Source organism: Triticum aestivum, chromosome 7D (genome assembly GCF_018294505.1).
Source record: "Triticum aestivum cultivar Chinese Spring chromosome 7D, IWGSC CS RefSeq v2.1, whole genome shotgun sequence".
NCBI classification, from domain to species: domain Eukaryota; kingdom Viridiplantae; phylum Streptophyta; class Magnoliopsida; order Poales; family Poaceae; genus Triticum; species Triticum aestivum.
In genome coordinates, this window is record NC_057814.1 from 206,428,423 (window position 1) to 206,455,257 (window position 26,835).

The 26,835-nt window shown below is 43.6% G+C and overlaps 2 protein-coding genes across 2 annotated transcripts in view; one reads left to right on the forward strand and one right to left on the reverse strand.

Moving 5' to 3' along the window:
* LOC123164034 (pentatricopeptide repeat-containing protein At1g80150, mitochondrial) overlaps positions 1-1,783 on the forward strand; it is a 4,328-nt gene extending 2,545 nt beyond the window's left edge. Inside the window, exons 2-3 of the mRNA XM_044581457.1 lie at positions 744-871; positions 1,315-1,783. The gene's annotated coding sequence lies outside the window, so the exon portion shown is untranslated. The remainder of the gene's footprint in view (positions 1-743; positions 872-1,314) is intronic.
* A 56-nt stretch (positions 1,784-1,839) lies between these two features.
* On the reverse strand, positions 1,840-8,738 carry LOC123164033 (probable amino-acid acetyltransferase NAGS2, chloroplastic). Its single transcript, XM_044581456.1, has 10 exons — positions 8,058-8,738; positions 6,961-7,048; positions 6,011-6,219; positions 5,241-5,392; positions 4,632-5,052; positions 3,989-4,086; positions 3,659-3,770; positions 3,394-3,553; positions 2,651-2,723; positions 1,840-2,361 (listed from the first exon to the last, which is right to left on the reverse strand). Exons 1-10 carry the CDS (start codon positions 8,721-8,723, stop codon positions 2,205-2,207), a joined length of 2,136 nt encoding a protein of 711 aa, XP_044437391.1. The 5' UTR covers positions 8,724-8,738; the 3' UTR covers positions 1,840-2,204.
* Between the last annotated feature and the right edge of the window lie 18,097 nt (positions 8,739-26,835).

The following is a 26,835-nucleotide window of genomic DNA, read 5'->3' on the forward strand; positions in this document are numbered from 1 at the left end:
ATCATTTTTCTCCTGATCTTCATCAAATTAGATCCATGTTATATATTTTTAGCATATTGTTCCCACTCTGATTTTAATTACCACCGCGTTGGTTTTCTTTTTATTATTTTAGAAGGCTTCACACAAGTAATCTCAGGAGTGAGCTCTGTGTACTGTTGGTCTGACATGTAACTGAAACTGCGGCTGCTCAATATATGCGAAAAAGCCTAAAGTACCAATTTGAAATGTCTGTTCTTGAATCACAAACAAGTATTTTTCTCAGTTTGAAATGATATTTCACCTTTGATAAAAGAAAAGGGATACATCCAGGGGTGAAGACAGGCCAGGTGACCAGTGGTGTCATGTTCATGGCAATGCAGTCATCTACTCCCTCCGTTCCTAAATACTTGTCTTTCTAGGCATTTCAACAAGTGACTACATACGGAGTAAAATGAGTGAATTTACACTCTAAAATATGTCTACATACATCCGTATGTGATAGTCATTTGAAATGCCTAGAAAGACAAGTATTTAGGAACGGAGGGAGTATTACCATAAATGAACAGTAGTAAACACTTAATTTAGTGAAGGATTTGCTGTTTTAGTGTGTTGGTTTGAACCCATGCACCAAGCCAGCTACACCTCTGGATACATCAATCATGAAGCATGAACATGACAATTTGACATATATATGCCCTGTTTACTGATCCTTTCAGTTCAATGAATTATGCCAGTGATCCCTACTGCAATGGTGTCCTTTGCAGCTGCCACTTTTTCCATGCTTGATTGGAAGGAGAAGGCAACAAAGAGAATAATGAAAGTGCAGAACAATGGAAGTGGAGGGGAATGGGATCGCTTGGTCATTCAAGCAGTACTTGTTACCAGAACCATTGTAAGTACAATGTAGGAGAAAATGGTACTATTCGTAACTGAGCCGATTTGACATTTTTTTGTCACTGCACATCCCAAAAACATGATCATCTTGATATCCACTTCACAGAACTCATTGTCTCTCAGTCAAACAAAGCAAACTCAATAGGGTTCCCTTGCCCTTCCTACGGCGATCTTTCTGATTCTTGTCAATGTTAGATCTTCCTTGTCAAATATGCCGTAAATTGTAGCGGTTTCTTTATTGCCAGTCTGTCTGCTGAGTTGCACTTGATCTAACGTAAATAGAAGCATAGTTCCTCTTGGTTGCTTATTCTTAATCTAGAAATAAACCATTGATCACCCGTGCACGGTATTAATGCACATCTGGCTACCTACAGCAATGCAGTTTTTGCTCCATGACAGTAAATCAACTAGTTATCGTCTAACCTTTTCCCCTCTTCACAGGTAGACGTTGCTGGGGAGCATTTGGAGGAAAACAAGCGTATTGATCATCAATCGCAGTGAAGTGAGCTTTCTTCTGCCCAGGTTGGCAACAGATGGCGCAGATTTGCAGCTTCGTGCAAGCAGCATAGCCAACCAGAAGAGATTTATACCAACAGCGGGGTAGCATAGCCATATACTGCTACTGAGAGACACACATACACTGGTACTCCGTCTGTAAGAGCGTTTAAATTACTAAATTAATAAAAGAGCGTTTAGATTACTAAGTGTTCTAAACACTTCTATATTAGTTTACGGAGGGAGTACTACTTAGTTAGACCATGTTCATGTCACTACAACCATAAATTTACGACATTCTTTGTCCGGTTCTTCATGTAGAAAATATTCATTGACATTATGTTGTATTCTCGTTGTTTCTACTCAATCAACGTGTACGACACAGGTGGTACAATATAAAACACATGTCAGTACTGTATTCTATATACTTGGAAGCGTTAGAAAACTCAATCAAAAATTCTGAGAAATGGATAACGTTTCAAAAGCTTGCGCAATAAATAAATAAATAAAATATACACCATGTTCTCCTATGTTTGTTGCTCCTCATAAATTCAGAACACAACAAGGGGGGCTGTTCACTGGCAAGTTTTTGAGCCAGATCCATTTCTCCTCGGAAGGACCGAAGGAGACCGATCTTTATACCGTCTCCTATGTTCACACAAGAACACCAGACGCCTCACAGCTATCAGCCAGATTAATATAGTCCTACTCTACAGACACTTGTTATCAACTATTCACTTGACTTTATACCATTCTACAATGTACAACAGCTGCAGAAGTTATCATATAAACCTCATATGCAGCAACTAGATTCCTATGTCGTTCGCTTGCAGAGATCATTTCAACGCAAAATTGTTGGCAGCCATATGCCCAATCTCTGCTGGCTGGAGCCGTTTGATGTAATATTTTGATCCGCGTGAGAGATTTATTCGTTTTCGCCTCTTCACTGGGATGGATTCCACTGAGCATTCCTTGAAGCCACGCCGGACAAACCTGTTGAAGTACAAGTGTAAACATGAGAACCATCCGGCACTGCATCTTTACGACATGAACATATTTTCACCACCAGAAATAAAATGCGCTCTAAAATTATGAGCAGATATAGCAGGTTTTATTGATGTATCAAGAAAGATGGTGGGGTTGACTCTTAATAAAAGGAACCGTGAAGTATTCCATGATTAACCACAGCTGCTCATCAACAATGAATAGTATGAAGTTAAAGATTATTAAAACGTCTACACATAGGTACCAATTTGACCACAACTAGAACATAACTACATACCAGTCTGCTGTCCGTGTGGTAAGCAAGAATATTTTCTCAAGACCAAGGGATAATGCCTTCTTTTCAACATAATCTGCAGGAGTAGATCAGCCATGATAAGTATTTGATAAATACTAGTCCATTGCAGTGCACAATTAATGCTAGAGAAAGATGAAGTTAATGGTGACAGCATTTAAGGTGGAGACTCAATTGCGGTGTTTTGTTTAAGTTTCTTGGTTTGTATACACACAAAATTAATAGGAAACATTCCCAAGAAAAACTGAGGTACTTCTCGGTTAAGCAAAATCTCTCTTCCAAATATCAAATTCTAATTCATTTCGTGTTGGTAGACTAAAATTACAGTATACATAAAAAAAGTTAACAAGGCGAAGCAAAATAAACAGTATGCCAACGCTCTAGAGTTAATATTACCGACCTCCATGCTTTCTACTAATGTGCAATTTATTAAGTATTGAAGTTGTAGGCTGCGTTTGGGATCACGGTGGATTTTTATAATCCCGTTCTCCCACTCGCTTTACCCTATTTTAGTGCCTGTTTGATGCGCTTTTGCCTACTTTCATGGCTAATTTTTCACAGCAGATAATAAGTTAAGGAAGGCACAACACAGTTCAGCAACCACTAGATTAGATGTTTGCAACATAGAATTAAACATTAATATTACACTTTTTGTGACAAATAATTGAAAGTAGAGGTTTGCATAGCCTTTACTGAGCAGACTAACAAGGTGGATTTGCAAGTCTTACCAAGTAACTTGTCTCCTTGACCCTGTCCTCGACATTCTTCAGATACAGCTATAGCAGCAACTTCCCCAGATTTATCCTCAAAAAAGGGAAAGAGAGCAGCACACGCAATGATTGAACCATCTCTTTCCACGACAATAAATGACTTCAGTGCTTCCAAAAGCTGTTAAAAGATAAAAGAGAATAGCTTTGTTCAGTTTCACAAAGAGGCATGTCTTAACTCAGGCTAGTGTTTCCACTGCTCAAAGTTCGCATGATAATGAGGTACCTCTTTATCTGTTCTCTGCACTAGGACACCGGATTCTTCTAGGGGGCGAAGGATTTTTCTAATACCAGAAAAATCTTCCTCTCTAGCTGTTCTTGTTCCTTCATACATATCTCTGTTAAATGAGTGGAAAACATTATTTCCCTGCACTTTGGCACATATTATCTGCTGTGACATTGATAGCATGCATGCGTTTTGAGCAATCCGCAGAACAACTTATATAAATCAATAGCTCAACAGGCATATAGGTGCATTGCAAGTACGCAATTGTGGGCTTACACATCAAGACTAATGTTTCGTGACAGCTAGGAAAGAGCAAGAGTTTCAATATACCTTGCTATTAGTGTTCCTGCACCATCTCTTGTGAATAATTCTAGCAACAATGACCCCCCAACAGTGCCATCTATGATATGAACTCTTTGGACACCGCCCTGATACGTAAAAATGAGAAGATCCTAATCAGGAAAAAGGAACAACAGCGATGCATAAATAATACAAGAAATACATGAACTGCCGTACATCATATACTTTTGCCCCGTGGAAACAGAATATTCCAAGGACCATAGTGGATATGATTCCCGGAGAAACATGGCAGATACAAGTACCACTCGGGTCAATAAACAAGATATATTCAGTAAAAAAAATGGTCTTTGAGCAGGATAGTTGTCTAACATCATGATATGTATAGGACATTTTTTTGGCGAGGAATATGTATAGGGCATTTTTTTGGCGAGGAATATGTATAGGACATAATGGTGCACACTGATGAATGTACAAAAATTGCATCTGGTGTACTAACATGTATTCATACACCAAAAGCAGTTTGGAAGATAAAAAGAGTATCCTATAATATTCAAGTTTGGTGTTAACAATGTTGGAACCCTAGAAACCATGTAATCTAGTGCAGAAGTAGCAACTTCAGAGCTCACACTTTTATACCTCCTAAATCCAACTCAAGAAAGAAGCAAAAACTTACATGGCATACGTATGCTGCTGCAGCCAACTCTGAAAGGTAGCCATTTGACCTGCTCAACCGCTCTGCCCCACCAATAGCAAACCCTTGCTCACCAGACAGACCATTTCCATTATTGAAACCCACACCATTCCGAAAGGATGCAGTGTAATCACTGACGAAATCTCTTCCAACCCATACTTGTTCTTTCTCTTCTTTGATAGGAAAATTGTGGGCATAACTAATGTCCTCCTCCCCTACAACCTTTACATAATTTGCAGCAGTTTCACTCTGCTTAGCGCGTGTTCTGATGAGCATATCTGCTTCCTCGATAGACATGAAACGATTGACTCGGCCATGCTCATCATATATTTGGCCATCGACAACACAGATAAGCTTGTCCGCCTCGATAGCCAAAGCACATGCTGTCGCAACTTCGTATGTGCTGAAAGTCAGTAAAAGTAACACTAATATCAGATGATGTTGAAGATAAGAATGTTGTATCTGTCTCATCTTGTATTTCATAAAAAAAAATCCTTACGTGAAGTTATGTGGACTGTTTGATAGTGATTTTTAGAAGTGTTACTGCAGAATAAGAAGAAAACTACAAAGTGAATGGGGTAGACATCATACTTGCAATTTAACACCTCTCCTGAACTGGAGTATCCCATATTGCTCACGACAACTATGCTATCCCTATCAAGTCTTTCTTTTATCCGTGAAACATCTATTTTCTTAACTTCACCAGTGAATCCATAGTCAATGCCACCAACAACTCCTCGTCTCTGCCACAAGAAGAGAGAGGTATTTCAGTTCGCCATTTCAGAAGAAGTATACAAACCCACTCAAACATTATTATCTCAAGACAAGCAAAAGAAAAAAGATGCCACATAGAGGTTCATAATCTTAATTTTAAGCTTTACCTAAGTAGTTCCAAATTCCAAAACTTGACACTCATATAAGTACATAATATTAATACCTCGCGATGGGTTCAGTTAGTTTTTTTATTTCTGATCTTATGTACCGTCCGATGTGTGACTTGGCGGTTCTGTTAGTAATGAAGTTATGTCTGATCTGATGTATAGTCGATGTGTGCATTGGCATATTATCCCTTTCAACTGCATCTATCATTGGACAGTCATACTTATTTGAAAATAAGTTAACAGCCCCTCGTGCACCACTAGGGGTGCTTAACGCCACTTCGCCAACTGGCCTCTACACTTTGCAATGGCCACTTTGCCAAAAACAAGTTAAGAATACGCCTCCAACTTTCAGGGCTAATCTTTCAAGCGTCAGATGGGTCCCTTATATCTGCCTTTGACTACTCTTAGTAAAAAAAATTGCATCTAGAAATAGATGAAACCGATATGGTACCGAAAACCAGTATAGTATGCCATGCTAACCTTAGCACCCAGGAAGTTTCCGCTTGCAACATTGTCGGAGATTTCGTGCCAGCGACCATTAACACCATGTCGACGAAGATCTAACATTGGGGGACCAGGAGATAGCTTTGCTTCTATAGTAAGGCGTATTCTGCCAGCTGCCTCCATCGCAGCATCTAATGAATCAGAATCTGTAATACGGTAACGACCACCATAATTGGCCTTCTTTCCTGAGAAATTCATAAAGTGAGCTCCTTCACCACCATGCACACATGTAGTACAATCACCAATACTATTTAAAGAAAAGACATGTGCAACGACAAATCATCAACCACGGCATCAATACAAAGTATAGCACTGGTTTTGTAGCTTTTACTTTGCAGTACTTCGCCAATCATCAACACTATAAGAACCAAGAAATGACTTCAATACTTAATCTCCATTTCCAAAAGTGTGTGCTGAACCGAAAAATAGAAAAACCATATATGAGATGAGACAAACTATGACTGGAATGCGCCACGATACTTATGCTATTAAACTGACTGGATATATCTCCCTCGATATGCTATATATATGCAAAACAAAAAACAGGATGTTCCTCCATACGTAATCTTTATCCAGAGCTCACTCAGCCGTGCTTATCCGAAATAATACCCCCACTTTCCTTATATGCCACCAAATACTTGTACTAACTTTAAGTTAGTACAAAGTTGTACTAAAGTTGAGACACTTGTTTTCGGACGGAGGGAGTATCAAATACGGCATATAGAAATAAATAAATAAATAAGCAAATAGGTTCAAACACATCAATGAACTTGTGAGATTTGTGGGATGTGAAGAAGAATCCGTTTTGTTTTGTTCCAACGGTAACCAAACAGACACTTCAATAGTGTGGACGTTCATAGAAAAACGTATCTATTCAAAGCATTTTAGCATATAAAAGAGTAAAAAGATGCAAATCTTCAGCTAACCTCTATCAGCCAAGAGCTTATCAATCTGAACATGCGTTCCAGGAACAAGAACAAATTTGATCCCAAGACCATGTAGAAGCGATATATCCTGCATGTTGAAATAATGTGAATTTCATGGAACTACACATAAGTTGTCAAAAGTATATAAAAAAAATACATTTTAAAGAAAATTTCAACAAAACTACGTTCTTTAAATTAACACAGAACTACACCTTTAGTGAATTGTCATTTCAGCCAATGAACACTGACTAAGCCATTATGGTAATGTCATGGACCAGGGTTCATGAAAGGTAACACCTCAGAAAATCTTTATTAGTTATAAATCTTGTTTTAGAAGGAGGAGCAGGTCAACCTATCCAAACCCAGGCTCAGCAACCCGGGTGCAAGATTTTTTTCTTGGTAATTTTCATGTACAGTGACACTACCCCATCATGAGATGGAAAATATATGTGGTTTTACACCGGGACACTGGGTCATTTTCTCTCTGGGGTCCGCACCTTCCAAGATATTGTTAACGACAATATTCAACAGAAATGTTTTGATGACAATGACTGTTAGGCGCAGTGAAAGTAACACGAAATACACGTGCAGCAGTTAATTTATTTATTATCTTCTCCAACAAATCAGTGAAGGAGGCAGAGCTGGTTTGAACTTAGATGAAACTAGCTTAACCACTCATATCGCAACCAGCCGTCGGTTTCTCTCTCGACGTTGCTCTCTTCTTTGCAGCAGAATTATTATAAGAAAGCAACTGTGCTGTCCAGCTCGAACAATGACACAGCGAAATCGAGGCCGCGGAGATGGCCTCAAGTTCACTCTCTTGAAATATGTCCAGCAAGATTATGCGATCCACGGTCCAACCTCTTTAAGAATTCCTAACTCGGCATGTGCATGCTGAATTCGGAACAAATCTGCAAAAATCCCTCTCTTGTTGAACGATCCCATCAAAATGGCATTTGAGGTGAAACCAAAAACTAAGCAATCAAAACAGTGAAGAGGCGTGCAGAATCGCTGTCAGCCCACAGCACCGAAATGCGAATCATCCATTTCCGCGAAAGCGGACGGGGGACCATTCGCGGGGGGAGAGCGACGGGTACCTGCAGAATGCCGTCGAGGTGGGGCCCGGCGACGACCTCCCCGGAGATGACGACGACGAAGGTGCTCCCCCGGTGGCCCCGGATGTACGGCCAGGCCTCCCGGAACCACCCGACGAACCTGCCCCCTTCGTCCGCCTCCGCCTCCCCACGACCTAGAGCCCCATCGCCGAATAACCCCGCTCCACCGCAGCACCGCACGCCCGTTGCACGCCGGCGCCGCGACTCAGGGGCGCGCGTCCCGACCCTCCAGGGCCGCGGCCGCGTCGACCCCGCCGGCGCCCGGGAGGGCTCGCCGGCGAAGCGCGCGGCCGCGCGGGCGAGGGACGCCGCCGCCATCGGGGGGGTGCAGGCGAGATTCAGCGGGGGCTGGTACATGAGTGCGGCGGGCTGGCTTGGCGTGGCGCTCAGGCCGTACGCGGCGAGACGAAATGTAGAGAGAGAGAGTTGGAAGCGGCGATCGGCGAGCGATGTGGCGCGCGGAGACGGGGTTTGGGTCTGGGTTTGGGTTTTGCTCAGAAGAAGTGGGGGAGTGGGATATATACGCGGGGTCGTGTTGACCGACGCTTTGGGCTTCTTGTTTGCTTCCGTGGTGGTGACTGTGATCCGACGGTCCGCGCCGGCGGCGTTCGCGTCTGGTGGAGGTTGGTCTCGGCTCGGGGGCGGCATCAGCCAATGCCAATGCCCATGCGCGCGGTAGGTGAGAGACGCGCGGCTTCTGCGCGCGTGCAAGGGCCAATCCGAAGAAGCACTCACTCACTATATTATCCTGCGGCCACGAATACGATTATACGAGTTTCTCGACGCTTGCGGTCGGTCAGGTCATGTCACCGTGACAAATTGCCTTCTTTGACGTTTGTGCACTGCACGGCCCGGCTTTTCTCGAAAAAACGTGCACTCGAAAAAATCAATCACCTTTGGCGTGCCCTCGAAAAAACGTTTGTGCACTGCACGGCTTTTCTCCCTAGCCCTCGTTCGGTCATTGTAGCTGAATGCCGGGCCAAAATCACTATTTTCATCTTATTTTAGGACCATGTGACCCTCCGTTTAGAAGTTTTGTATGATCCGACCCTCGTGTCTATCCACGCACGCATCAGCTGTAGTTAAAACCGGGCGAACGTCGGGCCGGGCCGGGCTTGTAAAAGCCCGACCTTCATTTCTCAAGCCCAAGCCCGGCCCGAAGCCTGAAATACTCCCTGTTTTTAAGCCTGAGCCCGTCCCGAAATCAAGCCCGAAGCCCGAAAGCCCGGCTCGAACGTTGTTTTTTAGTACGCGCACGTGCAAGCCCGGTCCGAAATACAGAAAAATTGAAGCCCGAGCCCGGCCCGAAGTATCTTTCGGGCTGCAAAACAAAGCCCGAGCCCGGCCCGAATGTCAAGCCCGACCCGGCCCGGCCCGGGTTTAGCTGTAGGGTTAATAACTGGGTCGAAACTGCATAATTTTTCCGGAGCCACAAGCGAGTATGCCCTCCGCCTGGATTTATTAAGCCCCTTTTATTTTGAGTCAAAGTTTGACAACGAATTTAACTAATAAATATAAATGTCACAAAAATTATATCATTTTTAGCCATCTCTTTATAGGTACGATAGGGAACTAATTTCTGAGTTATTGCTGTTGTCCCTTTTACTTTTCAACTCATACAATGTTGCTAATTTGGAGTTAGTATAGTAAATCTACTGATTTGGAGGTCTTTGTTATGTAGTCCAGTTTCTTCATGCTTGCATTTGTCCATGTTTCTCTTCTATTTCCATCATTGAGAAGTTGAGATGTTGGTTTGGACGATATTCTGATGCTGGTAGGTTAGAGACCTTCATGTTTATTGTAAAGGATTGTTCTCTTTTTCAGCATGAAGGCTTCTTCATATTTCTTGTAAAGGATTGTGTATGTAAAAACTAAAAAAGTACCAATCAACAAACATTTTTCTTGTAGAGACGTGCGTGCACGTGCAAGGCTATTAGTATCATAGAAAATCTTTTTCAAATACAAATCCAACAATATACTTTGTGTAGCATATCCTTTATATATTTTTAGTCAAATACGGTTGTCCAAACCCATGGAGCTATGAGGGGTTGACCCAGGACTCGAGTATCGGCCACCTCAGAACATGGCATAGAAGTTTGGGTCCGACTCAAAGCTACGGCCGAACTTCAATTCGGGTGTCGATCCATTTGGTGGTTTTCTGGTATTGGATGTAGCTAGGGATGCGTCGTGTCATTTCAGATCTTCCGGTTCATGCATATAATGGGTCAACAGTTGGGTTTGATGAGCGTGAGTGTGGAGCTTGTAATGGGCATATTGGTGCACCCCTGCAGTGTTAAACCTATTCGAAAAGTCGTGTCTGTGGTTATGGACGACTTGAATTGGCCGATTTGATCATAGAACAACTTCAACTATTAATATTATTAGTAATAGAGCTTGTGCAACTTCAACTTTTAATAATAAAACTTGCCAAACAAAAACCTTGGGGATTCTTCTTCCCGGGTGGTACGGAGGGGAGTGCAAGGCTATGTGATTTTTCAAGGACGGCTAGCAGCTCAACGTGGGCACAACCAGTGAGGTTGTGTTGCACATGTTTTGTGTAGATGGTCTGCATACACTCTCTATACTTGTCTATAATAGTCGTTGTTGTATCGTGACGCATAGGTGCTTGCAGACGCTCCACCACTTATCCCCTTTAAACCTATTGCTTAGTTTGTGTCGGTCATTCAATGTAACAACACTTACACCATGTACTCACCTTGCTTTATCAAACACTTATAGGTGGTGATGGACAACATTAACTGGTTATCCCACGGACAACAGTCTGAGCAGAGATATGGACGGGGGTTGCTTTTGTTTTAGCCTTCGTAAGGCATTTTGTATTCTTGCATGTCTAAGGTTTATTCGGTTTTGTTGTATGAGTTGGATCTTGATCTAAAGACCCTTATTGTATTAGTTATTGTTGTAACGCCCCCATTTATAATCGTGCACTAACATACACACATCATGCACGATCACGAACGGTGACTCACGTGAATATTACAACACAACTCTACGACTCAAATTAAACAAAGAAACAAAATATTACAAGCCAGGGTCGTAAGACTTGATATTACATCAAGAGTTAGGTGTGATTACAGACAAATACAAAGGTGCCTTAAGAAGGCGAAAACAAACAACGACTCTAGATCGAAAAGGCGCAGGCCTCCTGCCTGGGACCTCCAAACTACTTCTGGTCCTAGATCTCCACGTAGTAGCCAAGCTCGAGATCCTCTGGCTCCTGGCCTCCATCATCTGATCGCAACATCCGGGAAGAAGAAAAGAGGTAGCAAAGCAACCATGAGTACTCATCCAAAGTACTCGCAAGACTTGCATCAGATCTAAGCTAAGCATGCATCGATGTCAAAGGAATGGGGCTATATCATTGGAGTATACTGTAGAAATGCCAGAATAAGGTGGAGAAGCTCGTCCTATTGAAGGCTACATCTTCTCGCAGCCACCATCTTGCAACGGTAGAAGAGAGGAGCATATATATAATATTTAGTAACATGTTTACATCAACAATGCTCTGAGATCCTTCCTCGACTATCCTGTGAGAAAGCGACCCTGGAGCAGAACATCATTTAAGTTCGAAAATAGTATCTAGTTCTAGTTGTAGTAGATCAGGATACAACTTCAAGCGTCATGTTACCGTGGACACGGCTATTCAAATAGATTACTTACCTACAGGGGTGCACCACATTACCCGATACGTTCAATTACCTCTGACCAGACACACTTTTCTGGGTAATGTCCGGCCTCGGATAATCGACACGTTGTAGTCCTATCTAGGCTCTCTAGAGAGGTCAGCACGGCGGTCCACATCCTAAGGGTGAAGGGGTCATGGGCCAATCGTCCTAAGCACTCCTGCGCGTTGCAAGGACAGACGGGCCCAATCCTAGCTACACCTCTTTATACAAAGTAGGCAGTTACTCATCACCCGGGCGCGTGTCGCTCAACTGTGACGTCTGTAGATCTTTCCGAAGAAATCGCACGACGCCGAGGTTACCATATACCATTATGAGGCGAGGCGGTTAGTGCGTATAGGCCAGCGGCCAACTCAGATCAAATACCCAAACCCGTTAGTGTATTATTAGCATCTCGCGGAGACGACCAGGGCCGTTGCTCCAACTAGGTAACTCGCGGACCACGACCAGGGACCAGGCCCACCTCTCTACTAGGTGGTCTGCACCTGCCCTATCGTTCTGCCACACTATCTCTCTCGGGTACCCTTGGGGCCGACCCGTCTTTGTCATTGTAACAGTTGGGGTTCAGGTCCATACCATCAAGGTGAAACCGTAGGAATCACCCTCAATAGATTTACCATGATATACTGCACGACAGAGTCATCACCTAGAGTGAATACGAGGAATCACCCTCAGTAGATCACACTAGATGTGCTACACTATAGAGTCGTCACCGAGAGTGGAATACAAGGAATCACCCTCGGTGATCACACTTGATACGGCTCGGTAGAGTCGTGCAATTGTAAGGGCCTATAGGCGTGTTCTGGTCTCAGTACAGTGATCCAACATCTAGGTCAACCCAGATAGTATGGCACGGCAACAAGGACAAGGGAGTAGGGCCACTGATGGTACACTAACTCGCCTATACTAAGCATAGAGGTTAACAGATAAAGTATCAATAGTAGGTTATCAAAAACAGGCTATGCATCAGAATATGAGCTATCGAAACAACAACAACAGCAAAACCTAATTCAAGAATAAGAGAGAAAGAATGGGCGATATCTGTATGACCAAGGGTTTTTTGCTTGCCTGGAAGATTGACCGTGAAGGAGGAGTCATCGTCAACATAGTCGATCACAGGGACTTCGGTAGTGCTCTCGGGGTCTATCGGAGAAGAAGGAGGGGGAAGAAACAATAAATAACAGGCATACAAATGCAACACAATGCATGACATGGCAAAATGTGGTGTTGATGTGACCTAATTCAATACTAAGCATTTTAAAAGAAGAGGGAAAATATCTGGTAATATTTTCCCAGCTCCAGCTATTTTTTGGTGAGATGATCCTGGTGCAAAATGTCCAGGTTCATTATGTTCGAGGGGTGTGGCAGGTATGTGGATGACATAATCGGATTCATTATATTTTTCGGCTCATTTTCCATATATAAATTATTTTCATTTGACTTACGGTTTATTTTCTATGAATTTTCAAAGTTTAAATGATTTCTTGTATTTTCTGGAATGTTATTAATTAGAAATTATTAAATACTAAATTGCTATGTGTACACCAGAAGTGTACCCGGCAGGGCAACAGAGTGGCTGACAAGTGGGTGAAATGTAGGGGAACGCGACAGAAAACAAAAAATTTCCGACCTACGCACCAGCCCAGGACCACTATGGAGACTGCATACATGGTTTGATCTTTTTCGTTACCGACTCGTAGCGCAGCGGGAAGTAGAGTCGATGACGATCGGCGGTGCAGATCCCCGCAGCTAGGATTTACAACCTCCCAACCGCGAGGATGTATACCCTCATCTGCTCCTCAGACAGCCCTCCGGGAGGCGGTCGAACAGCCCCCCGGACGGTGTCGCAGACAGCCCTTCGGGAGGACCTTCGAAACTCGAACGGTCACTCGGACAGCCCTCCGGGAGGACCTTCGAAACTCGGACGGTCACACGGACAGCCCTTCGGGAGGCACTCACGAACTAAGACCGAAACTACGAACTCTCTACAGAGTTGCACACATACGGTGTCATCTATCCGGCAGGGCTTCGCCGTCCAGAACTAGTTCCTGCCGGAACCCAGACAGCCTTACGGCTCTACGAAACTCTTTTCGTGGGAGGGAGAGAAGAAGCCAGATAATGCATGGCATGTGTATGAGAGCAAGGGATGAGTGTGGAGGGCTGCCCCTCCACCTCTATTTATAGGAAATCCCAAGGGGGTAGGGTAGTTTCACAAAAAACCCAAAATGCACATGAATGAAGTCCTTCCACAAGGACCTAGGAGTGAAACCAAGGACCAAGAGGGTCCCCAAGGGGGGATACCCCATGTGGCCGGCCACACCCCCATGAGGGGCCCAAAAAATGGCTCCTATCCATCCATGTCATCCCCAAGATCTTTTGGAGCAAAGCCCCAAAAGGTGGCTTTCCATAAAGTAACCATAAAGCTGATTTTCACTATTCACGACGACATTTTTCAGCGTCTGATCGAACTGAAAATATTTATGTGGGCTAAGAACATTTCCAATACCCACTAAAATGATTTTCAACGCGTTCCGAAACGATTCCGGTTTTAGTGATTTTCATCTGCGAAACGCATCTGAAGTGGCTCCGGTAGCTCCGGAACATTTCCGGTTTTTATCTCAGAAAATTCCAAAAAGCTTCCAGAATGATTCTGGCATCCTCCAAGAATTATCAGGCATGTGCCGAAACCAATTTGACTTAATGGTGTACCCCGAAACAAATTTTCGGTATCATCGAAACTTATCCGATGACCTCTCTAAGCGGTACGATTCCGCTGTCCGAAACTTTTCGGTGTCCGAAACTTTTTCGGTGATTTTCTCTCAGACTCCCTGTCTAGTATTCAGCAGATAGATGACCTTAAGCGTGTGACCCTATAGGTTCGGTGAAGTATAGACATGACCCGGAACCCCTTCCGATCAATGATCAACATCGGAGCCGTGGACACCCATATTGACCCCTATACCCACACGAATAAATATTCGAGTGAACCTCCAGTTGCCGTGTGCTATTCCTGTTGCTTCGCAATATGTTACAAATACCCGAGGTGAGACATGTTGGCATTCCCGTGGATCAACAACTTGTCCACTATGCTAGTTACCTCGTTACCGGTATTGTTCTCTTTTCTCGTTATCGTGTTCCGGCATCCCCGTGATCAAATTACAAAGTGTCTGGCCAGACGATGATGGATACCGTAACACCGAGAGGGCCCGAGTATATCTCTCCATCGTCGGAGGAGCAAATCCCAATCTCGAGCTATCAATTCACTTAACATACTTTCCCATGAACCCGTAAGCCGCCGTAATAGCCATCCAGTTACGGATGACGTTTAACAAACCCCAAAGTTCATGAAGCAAGCATGAAGAAACTCGATACTCTCATGGTCTAAGGAATTATGCGAACATTAACTATCTCTGTGTTATAAACCATTAACTTGTGACGAATGTATCTCATAGCATAACATCAATTCGGGTTGATTCAACACAAATGTCCTTCCTGACATTGTGCCCTCAAAATTGCTTGGCATAGACATGCCCATGATTGGGAAAACATAATCATCATGCAACACTTGAGCTAGTCTTAGAGGCACGACTAGGAATACATTTTACCGTTTATTATTCCACACGTGCATATGGGTTCTCCCAGAGCCTTTATGGATATACGGGCTCGGGAACCACAGCAGTTATAGCATGGAACATAAACATAATTATGAACAGGGAGATAATCAATAACATTTATTATTGCCTCTAGGGCATATCTCCTACAGACTCCCACTTGCACTAGAGGCAATAATCTAGCTTATGCTAATGCACTTCACACCTGTGGCACACCGGTGTAAATATGCTTCGCTTGTGGTATAGCCTGATGTCCAACGGATCTGACGACTTCAGTTCCGTGTGTATCTTTGCATGTCCTCGCGTTTTCACGTTTTCACAAAATTCATATTTTGTGTGGACTTGGCTTTGTATGTATGCGAATCACAGGTCGAACCTGGATTCCTCAGACTGAGTTATGGAGCAACTACCTGCAGTAGTGTCCCATTGTCAAAAGCCATCTTGGAACTATACTAAGTTCATGACTGAACTATATGATTCAACATCTTCTTTGTCGCTTCTAAAGCGTCAACATACTTAGCCCTTGTTATAGAATTCGCCACAGTAACTAGTTTGAACAAATTCCAACTAACTGTGCCACCACATTGTGTGTTACACAAAACCCTTAATTTAAATCGAAAATCGCATGGAGAAAAGATGAAGACTGTATCGATGTAACATTTTACAACGAACTCTTCATGATCTCTGCTTGCGAGAAAACCATGTCATCAGTACTTACTCTAGTACTCTGTGACATCTTTCACTGTTGTCCCATGATCAGTAATTTGATCACTTTGGTATCCATACTCGCAACACCTTGGGAGTATCGGACATATCTGGTTGTTTTACATACCATGGAATACATGATTAATCCAAACACAAAAGTGTGTGGAATCTGCATCATGTATTTTACTCATCAGTGTTTTGGGACACCGAGTCTTGCAAAAACTCTTTCCATGTGACTTTGGCAAGAATCACTCCTTGGCGTTTTAAATGCTAAAAGGTTTTAGCATCTTGTCAATATGTATTCATTGCTTAGCCCCATTAGGTAAATCTATCTCCATAGATCATCATGCCTAATATTGAGGCTATTTAGCCTAAGCACTTCATCGAAAAACTATTTTCAAACGAAGTCCTAATTTGTGTCAAGAAATTTATTTCCAATTACCAATGTGCCAAGCACATAAGGTTTTTAGAAATATTATTACGCTCCCACTTACTTTCTTGAATTACAAGCATCTTCGTTTACTCATTGATGAAGTCAAAACCCCTTTGACCATTTCATCAAAACACGAAGATTCCAACTCCATTTTGCTCTCTTCTGTCCATTGCTGGAACTCTGAAGTTTGCATACCTACTAGCATCCTCTGGATCGACAAATTACTTTGGACTGTATCATATACAAGTCCTAGCTTTCATTTCCATCAGATGGAAATCCTTTTATCATCCATGTTTCATATCTCATGATTGAAATATGTATTAATTGCTAGTTCAACCCGAACCTACTTTAAGCATCGCTACGATGAAAACAACCTCATCATAGTCAACTCTTGAACTTGTTATTTCAACAAGTCGAGCTTTATGGATAAAACATTTTTATCCGTATCAGTTTTAAGTTCCATAAATATTCGTTAGACTCTTAGTCTTCCGAAAGGTGTATCAAGGTTTAAATCTTGAATCACTTATATGGAAACTAACTCGGGTTGTATTGGCATTTAGCCAATTCCGGAGTCAGGGCCCATCAATGCTTCCTTGTGTATCGTAGGTATAATGTTGTCTAACAACAATATCTCGTTTGCGCACCTGAGAGGTTTGCACGAGCCTTGCCTACGTGGTTCAGCTGCAAGTTCGACCGAAGTTCATACATTTTATTGTAGAGACTTCCGTATCAGTCGCAGTAGGAAACTCTGGAATTACTTCCAAGGTCTCTTTCCTTTGATCTGATGACGTAGATACTGTTTATCTCGTCGAGTTGCACTATTCTCCCACTCACCTTTTAGAAAGAACCATTCTCTTTAAAAGCACACCGTTTCGCGGCAAAACTATTTGCCTCGGTATAGTGAGGGAGGAATACCCAACATTTTGGTATAACCTACAAAGTAGCACTTGTCTGATTTGGAATAGGTTTGTAACCTTTTACACAAGCCCCATATTCCAAATGTTAAGAAAAGATATAACATGGTTGGGCGTACCATACCATGGCTTAATTTCAACAGACCTGATGTAGCTCTTTTCAGTGTAAAAGCCGCAGTCTCTAAAGCATCACTTTAAAAAGGATAATGGCAAATTTATTTATGTCATCTTTGACCTTACCATGTCATAAATGGTTTGATTACATCTCCACGGACTTTTCACTTGCAGTGGTGTTCCGGGAGGTGCAAGTTATGAAACCCCTTTCACAACTCATCAGACATTCGCTAAACATGTAACTCAAATATTCCTTTGTGCAATCAAATTGCAGAAACATAATTTTCTTGTTACAATAACTTCTACTTCATTTTTGAAAACCTTCCGAATGATTTCAAAAGATCCAGACTTACGTCTCATCAAGCAAATATCCATATATCTACTTGAGTCATTTCTGAAGATATATAAATCCACTACTTGCAACAACATTTATTGAACTACACACATCAAAATGTATGATCACCAATAAGTTTGTTGCTCGTTCCTTATGGCCTGTGAACGGTATTTCAGTCACTTCACTTTTCGGAGAAAAGTTGCAAGTGTCAGATGATTCAAAATCAAACGACTTCAAAATCCATCATAATGGAATTTTTCCATGCGGGTTTCTCCAATGTGACCAAATACAGTGCCACACATGTGTGGTATTCTCATAGTCTTGCGACATTTAGCGTCAGTGTTATGGATGTATTATATTACCATCAATATTCATAACATACATCCATCTTGGATGGAAGCATGGCCCTTCATATTATTCATAATACTTAACAACAATTGTTGTTTTTATGAACAACTCTTTTGCAACAAACATTGTGCAATGGGCTAGAGTTTATGAAACTCTAAAATGAATTATGAAAGTAAACCCAGAGGTATTGTATTATTATCAATATTCATAACATACATCTCATTCATAATGAAAGTATGGCCCTTGTGTTATTCATAACATCGAACATAAGAAGTTCCCTTATGAACAACCTTCTTGCAAGATACCTTATGCAATGGGATAGAGTTTGTAAAACTCTAAATGAATTATGAAAATAAATACAGACGGCAATACACCGATGGAAGGTATAGTAACATTTACTATGTTCCCTGTGTATACCTTAACCTCATTTCTAGCTAGTCTTTCAGGCCATAGTAGTTCTTACATCGAGTTGCAACAGAATGCAATCGAGCGGGCATTTTTGTGATGAACTCACAATACCCAAGAATTAGTGATTAACATGTTTAACCATAATTCGCAAGAACTATATCTTTGACCGGCCTTCTATACATCAAAAACTTGTATGACATTCATACATGAGCTGGATATTCCAGTCTTCTTTCCTTTTGCCTTTATACTTCTAACAGTTTAACTTTTAGTATTTCTCCTACTCTCAGAAGAAGCACCCAACTTAAGAGTGGCATTAGCCCCGGACTTCCTAGGCGTGTAAGTCATACTAACACCCTTTGGACACTTCCTTTCTCTTTAAGTTGTTGTTTTATTCACCTTTCATTATATGACAGGCGTTCTTCTGGATCCCTTTCCCAACAGTCAAATGCATAGTAAACACTTTTACTAATACTTGCAAACAAACATTGCTTTGTTTGTATCTGAAAATAATTTTCAGTTCCATGAATATCATATAACTATCCCAACTTTCGAAGTTTGGGTTTCATGGAAGCAAACATATTCCACTTGACCGTAACAGAATTCTAGCTTTTGGATCGAAGGACGGGAGTCACATGATCCATAGCATTAGCGGGAGGATACGGAAAGCATGCGATAGGACAAAGTCCTTCTCGGCACTTTTGAGGACAATCCTCATATTACGTTACCAATCGTAAAGTTTTAACCAGATATTTAACAGCTATTCAATTTTAATAGGGAAGGTGGAAATGCGAGCCATTATTCTACAACTATTATGCAAACCACACTTAGACAGTGTTCAAAATTAATTGCATTGAGAATTAAACATGTTAATTCAACAGTGCGCTCCCACTCAAATCAATATCTCTCAAAATTGATTGTGAGTGATACAAGACCCACATTTCAATTGTTCGCCATTGGTGTAACACCACCGATGATGAAAAATCTCAACCGGTAGGCCAACTTGCCAATCACATCTCTATGTGACTCTTGTTCATCTTTCGATGCGTGTGTTCCGAGCTCATGACGGTCATGCCTGAACGTCAAGACAACCAAGTGATCTCGCTGCGAGGTCTCAACTCACCCGCCTCACACTTCTCTAATCGTTCGTACCCGTGTGACACGGCGCACCCCAAAAAGATAGGTGCCGTGACGGTGCTACACCTGGGAGAACACTAACTACTTGGTATTTTTGTGAGAGATCACCCTAATAAAAAGCGACTACCGTGCAATCAAGAAGGGTGCATCATAAGGGATAAACATCTCAGGCAATTCATAATAGCATGATATGGTATAGCCCTTTCTGACGGAGAAGTATTTCATTTCTTCGTCTTCGGCATTCGTGTTGGTGTTCACCTTCGCGAAGATTGCCACCACCTTGTCGATGCACCAGATAATATTGCTATCTCCATAGCGTATAAAATTAATGCATTACTTAAGGTTGACACGCAGGTCATTAAAGTGCAATCATATGGCTCCAGCCATCATGCCGAACCATGACACGCAGGTCATGTTAATCAAATTACATCATATAGTCATATCATACATAATCGAATTAGTATGAGCACTGCTATACCACATCACATGCACATCCTGCAAAACCAAGTTAGACACCTCTAATCGGTTTATGCAAAAATTTATTTTACGTGGCTTCTAAGGTTTTGACTTAAACCGCAGCTACCAACATTTTATCATCAAGTATGATTATTCAAGTTGCTAGATTAACATCTCGGGGTGTATGAAACACGAGATAATTAAATCTCGAGCCCCATACTAAACTTCGTCATACGCATGACCCCCGTGCAGATAATATCTGTAATGCCCTTTCATCTGCGAATTTCATCTTTCTTTTGACTACGGCAGAACCCAAAGAACTGATAGCACTTCCATGATCAATCAGGATCACGGATTGCCAGAACTTTGTCAAATTCCACCATGCTGTCTCGAGATTGAGCAAACGCAAATTCTAGGGAAGCAACAAGAACGTCGGGTAACATATTTCATCTGTCCCCCGCATAAATAATTTTCAGCAATAGATCTCATCTACTACCTAAATATATTATGCAATACCCATACATATCCATGTATTGTAGATCGAAACCTGCATCTACGCATAGCACGGCTCTTGATGCCACTGTAGGGGAACGCGACAGAAAACAAAAATTTTCCGACCTACGCACCAGCCCAGGACCACTATGGAGACTGCATACATGGTTTGATCTTTTTCGTTACCGACTCGTAGCGCAGCGGGAAGTAGAGTCGATGACGATCGGCGGTGCAGATCCCCGCAGCTAGGATTTACAACCTCCCAACCGCGAGGATGTATACCCTCATCTGCTCCTCAGACAGCCCTCCGGGAAGCGGTCGAACAGCCCCCCGGACGGTGTCGCAGACAGCCCTTCGGGAGGACCTTCGAAACTCGAACGGTCACTCGGACAGCCCTCCGGGAGGACCTTCGAAACTCGGACGGTCACACGGACAGCCCTTCGGGAGGCACTCACGAACTAAGACCGAAACTACGATCTCTCTACAGAGTTGCACACATACGGTGTCATCTATCCGGCAGGGCTTCGCCGTCCAGAACTAGTTCCTGCCGGAACCCAGACAGCCTTACGGCTCTACGAAACTCTTTTCGTGGGAGGGAGAGAAGAAGCCAGATAATGCATGGCATGTGTATGAGAGCAAGGGATGAGTGTGGAGGGCTGCCCCTCCACCTCTATTTATAGGAAATCCCAAGGGGGTAGGGTAGTTTCACAAAAAACCCAAAATGCACATGAATGAAGTCCTTCCACAAGGACCTAGGAGTGAAACCAAGGAACAAGAGGGTCCCCAAGGGGGGATACCCCATGTGGCCGGCCACACCCCCATGAGGGGCCCAAAAAATGGCTCCTATCCATCCATGTCATCCCCAAGATCTTTTGGAGCAAAGCCCCAAAAGGTGGCTTTCCATAAAGTAACCATAAAGCTGATTTTCACTATTCACGACGACATTTTTCAGCGTCTGATCGAACTGAAAATATTTATGTGGGCTAAGAACATTTCCAATACCCACTAAAATGATTTTCAACGCGTTTCGAAACGATTCCGGTTTTAGTGATTTTCATCTGCGAAACGCATCTGAAGTGGCTCCGGCAGCTCCGGAACATTTCCGGTTTTTATCTCAGAAAATTCCAAAAAGCTTCCAGAATGATTCTGGCATCCTCCAAGAATTATCAGGCATGTGCCGAAACCAATTTGACTTAATGGTGTACCCCGAAACAACTTTTCGGTATCATCAAAACTTATCCGATGACCTCTCTAAGCGGTACGATTCCGCTGTCCGAAACTTTTCGGTGTCCGAAACTTTTTCGGTGATTTTCTCTCAGACTCCCTGTCCAGTATTCAGCAGATAGATGACCCTTAAGCGTGTGACCCTATAGGTTCGGTGAAGTATAGACATGACCCAGAACCCCTTCCGATCAATGATCAACATCGGAGCCGTGGACACCCATATTGACCCCTATACCCACACGAATAAATATTCGAGTGAACCTCCAGTTGCCGTGTGCTATTCCTGTTGCTTCGCGATATGTTACAAATACCCGAGGTGAGACATGTTGGCATTCCCGTGGATCAACAACTTGTCCACTATGCTAGTTACCTCGTTACCGGTATTGTTCTCTTTTCTCGTTATCGTGTTCCGGCATCCCCGTGATCAAATCACAAAGTGTCTGGCCAGACGATGATGGATACCGTAACACCGAGAGGGCCCGAGTATATCTCTCCATCGTCGGAGGAGCAAATCCCAATCTCGAGCTATCATGTCACTTAACATACTTTCCCATGAACCCGTAAGCCGCCGTAATAGCCATCCAGTTACGGATGACGTTTAACAAACCCCAAAGTTCATGAAGCAAGCATGAAGAAACTCGATACTCTCATGGTCTAAGGAATTATGCAAACATTAACTATCTCTGTGTTATAAACCATTAACTTGTGACGAATGTATCTCATAGCATAACATCAATTCGGGTTGATTCAACACAAATGTCCTTCCTGACATTGTGCCCTCAAAATTGCTTGGCATAGACATGCCCATGATTGGGAAAACATAATCATCATGCAACACTTGAGCTAGTCTTAGAGGCACGACTAGGAATACATTTTACCGTTTATTATTCCACACGTGCATATGGGTTCTCCCCAGAGCCTTTATGGATATACGGGCTCGGGAACCACAGCAGTTATAGCATGGAACATAAACATAATTATGAACAGGGAGATAATCAATAACATTTATTATTGCCTCTAGGGCATATCTCCTACATGAAAGGATCGAGAAGAGGCGTCTAGAGGGGGAGATTAGACCCTCAACAAGCTAAAGTAGCAGTTTTTAATTTCTTCAAGTTGAGGTGGAGTTTTAGCACAAGTTTAAGCATTCACAATACATTTCAAGTTGCAAAGTAAAGGGATAGGATTGGAGTGTGCAAACGCAATTGGAGACACGGAGATTTTTGGCATGGTTCCGATAGGTGGTGCTATCGTACATCCGCGTTGGGAGACTTCAACCCACAAAGGGTAATGGTTGCGCGAGTCCACGGAGGGCTCCACCCATGAAGGGTCCATGAAGAAGCAACATTGTCTATCCCACCATGGCCATCGCCCACGAAGGACTTGTCTCACTTGGCTAGATCTTCACAAAGTAGGCGATCTCCTTGCCCTTACAAACTCCTTGGTTCAACTCCACAATCTTGACGGAGGCTCCCAAGTGACACCTGATACGTATCTATAATTTTTGCTTCTTCCATGCTGTTATATTATCAATCTTGGATGTTTTATAATCATTTTATAGTCATTTTATATCATTTTTGGTACTAACCTATTGACATAGTGCCAAGTGTCAGTTGCTGTTTTCTGCATGTTTTTTTACATCGTAGGAAATCAATATCAAAAGAGTCCAAATGCCCCGGAACTTTACGGAGATTTTTATGGGCCAGAAGGAACACAACGGGCCTTGGCTGCGCCTGGGGGTGCCCCGAGGGAGGCACAACCCACCAGGGCGCGCCAGGAGGCCCAGGCGCGCCCTGGTGGGTTGTGCCCACCTCGGGTGCCCCCTGGACCGCCTCTTTACTCTATAAATACCCCAATATTTCCAGAACCCTAGAGGAGTCGACGAAATATTCATCCAGCCACCGCAGAGTCCAGAACCACTAGATCCAATCTAGACACCATCTTGGATGGGGTTCACTACCTCCATTGGTGCCTCTCCGATGATGCGTGAGTACTTCTTTATAGACCTTCGGGTCCGTAGTTAGTAGCTAGATGGCTTCCTCTCTCTCTCTGAATTCTCAATACAATGGTCTCTTGGAGATCCATATGATGTAACTCTTTTGCGGTGTGTTTGTTGGGATCAATGAACTTTGAGTTTATGACCAGATCTATCTTTTTATATCCATGAAAGTATTTGAGTTTCTTTGATCTCTTTTATGCATGATCTCTTATAGCCTTGTATTTCTTCTCTGATGTTTGGTTTTTGTTTGGCCAATTTGATCTATTTATCTTGCAATGGGAAGAGGTGCTTTGTAGTGGGTTCGATCTTACGGTGCTTGATCCCAGTGACAGAAAGGGAACCGACACGTATGTATCATTGCTACTAAGGATAAAACGATGGGGTCTATCTCTACACAGATAGATCTTGTCGACATCATGTCATCGTTCTTATTGCATTACTCCGTTTCTCCATGAACTTAATACACTACATGCATGCTGGATAGCGGTCGATGTGTGGAGTAATAGTAGTAGATGCAGGCAGGAGTCGGTCTACTAATCTTGGACGTGATGCATATATAATGATCATTGCATGGATATCGTCATGAGTATTTGAAGTTTTGTCAATTGCCCAAGAGTAATTTGTTCACCCACCGTTTGCTATTTTTCTCGAGAGAAGCCACTAGTGAAACCTACGGCCCCAGGGTCTCTTTCTCATATATTTTCCTTTGCAATCTACTTTTTCCTTGTATTTATTTTTAGATCTATTAAACCAAAAATACAAAAATACCTTCCTGCAATTTGTCCTTATTTATTTTATTTGGCGTTCGATCTATCAATCTACTACAAATTTTTCTCACGTCCGTTTGCCTACTTGAGGCGCCGTACCCAGAAAGGGATTGATAACCCCTTTAACACGTCGGGTTGCGAGGATTTATTATCTGTGTGCAGGGGCTGTTTACGTTGTGTTGCTTGGTTCTCCTACTGGTTCGATAACCTTGGTTTCATATCTGAGGGAAATACCTACCGCCGCTATGCTGCATCATCCCTTCCTATTTGGGGAATGTAACACCCCCAATGTCATGCTACAGTAACCCTCTGTGATTAAGCTAATCATTTTTCCAAACGGTGCTTAATCACCTTTGATTCAAATCTCATTTGACATTCCACTTTGGAATCAAATTCAATTTGCAAGTGAATTTTGAAGTTGCACAAAAGTTGCTGCAAAATAGTCAATCATTTAGTAAAAATTCCATAACAAATGATTGTTAAGGAAAACAACATCACCTCCAAGCTAAGATGGACTATAGCAAATTAAAACAGTGCCAACTCAGCAAATTAATTGCTTTTCCTTTTTTTGCAAATTCAATCTAATTCAAACTTCTTCCAAACTTTTTGTGTCTGTGCCAAACATTGCATTGTATTTATGTGGACAATTCCCATACTTTACAAAAATCATTTTTGGCACCCCAAATATTACAAAACCCTTTCTGTAAAAGAAAAACAGAATTATAGAAAAAAAGGCCAGGCGCACTGTGCACTTGGCCCAGCCGCGCAACAGCGCAGCCCAGCCCACTTATCCGTGCCATCCCCCACCTCTATTCACCAGAGACTGGGTGTACGCTCGCGCGCCGTCCGTGGCCGCCGATGGCCACAGGGCGGCCATCCGGCGGCTCCCCGGCGCCTACTAGGTCGCCCCCACCCTCTGGACAAACCCTAGCGCCCACTTTCCCCTCTCCCTCGCTCGCTCTCTTCTCCCCAACGTGAACCCGACGCCATCATCGCCATGGCCGACCTTGCCTGCGTGCTCCTCGTCGTCCTCGCCGGCAAGGAGCTTGTCCAAAAGCTCCGTCTGCCTTTGTTGCTTCCACTACGAAGATCGGTTCGAGCCGGGCGCCTCTGCATCGCGGGGATCGAGCCCATCTTCAACCTCTGTTAGCCGCCGTTCGACGCGTCGATCCGCGCGTCTCCGACAGCCCCCGGCCTCGCCGAGCCCTCCCCAAGCTATGCTGTGAGCATCCGCACCCTTCTCCTTTCTGTAGAAGCTCAGATTCAAGCTGGAGCTGACGCTAGCCGCCTCCGAGCTCCGCCGTCGCTCTATAGCCATTGTCTAGTTCGTCACCGTCATTTTAGCCCACCCCTGGCTCTGAAAAGTACATCACTGCGCTCAGTACACCGCCTGGATGCCGACCATGTCACCAAATCGATGGATCCGAGCCTGCTGGCTCGATCCCATCGAACTTCCGCCACCGCTGCCACGGGTTGCCTCTGTTGCCCATCTCCCCGGCCATCCCCGTTTGTGCTGCGTGCACCGGACGATGTGACTCATCCTGCTCGTCCGATAGGAGGTCGCGGCCGTCCTTTTGGTCGCCGCAGCCGCCGGTTCCGTGCGTCGCCGCCGCTGCCTGTCTCGCTCGCCGGCTCTGCCGCAGCTCCTGGGCGCCAACCCCGCGCGCTGCCGCTGCTCTCCTCTGCGCACGCGGCCTGCTCGGACCTCCGTGCGCGCGCCCACGCAGGCCCATGCCGCGGCGCGCCCTTGCTCCCGCGCTCGCCTTGCTGCTCGCATACTGCTGCAGCTCTGCTAGTGTCGTTACTAGCTGCTTGCTTGTGCGGCTGTTGTTTTGCTACTGTTGCTATGCCGCTGCTACTGCTCTGCCTTACTGCTGCTCCAGCCGCTACGGCCAAGTGCAGCCGCTGCCTAGTGCCACTGCTAGCTGCTACCGCCAAGTGCTGCTGCTGCTGGCCATGGCCGTGGTGTGTGTGAGCGTGCTGTGTGTGTGCACGTGTGTGCACAACCAGCCTCACGGCTGTGCCACCATGCCGGCCCTTGTTTAGTTATGTCTAGGGTTAGTTATTTTAGTAGTAATGCTTTACTGCTCAATTAGTCTAATAACAAATGACAAGTG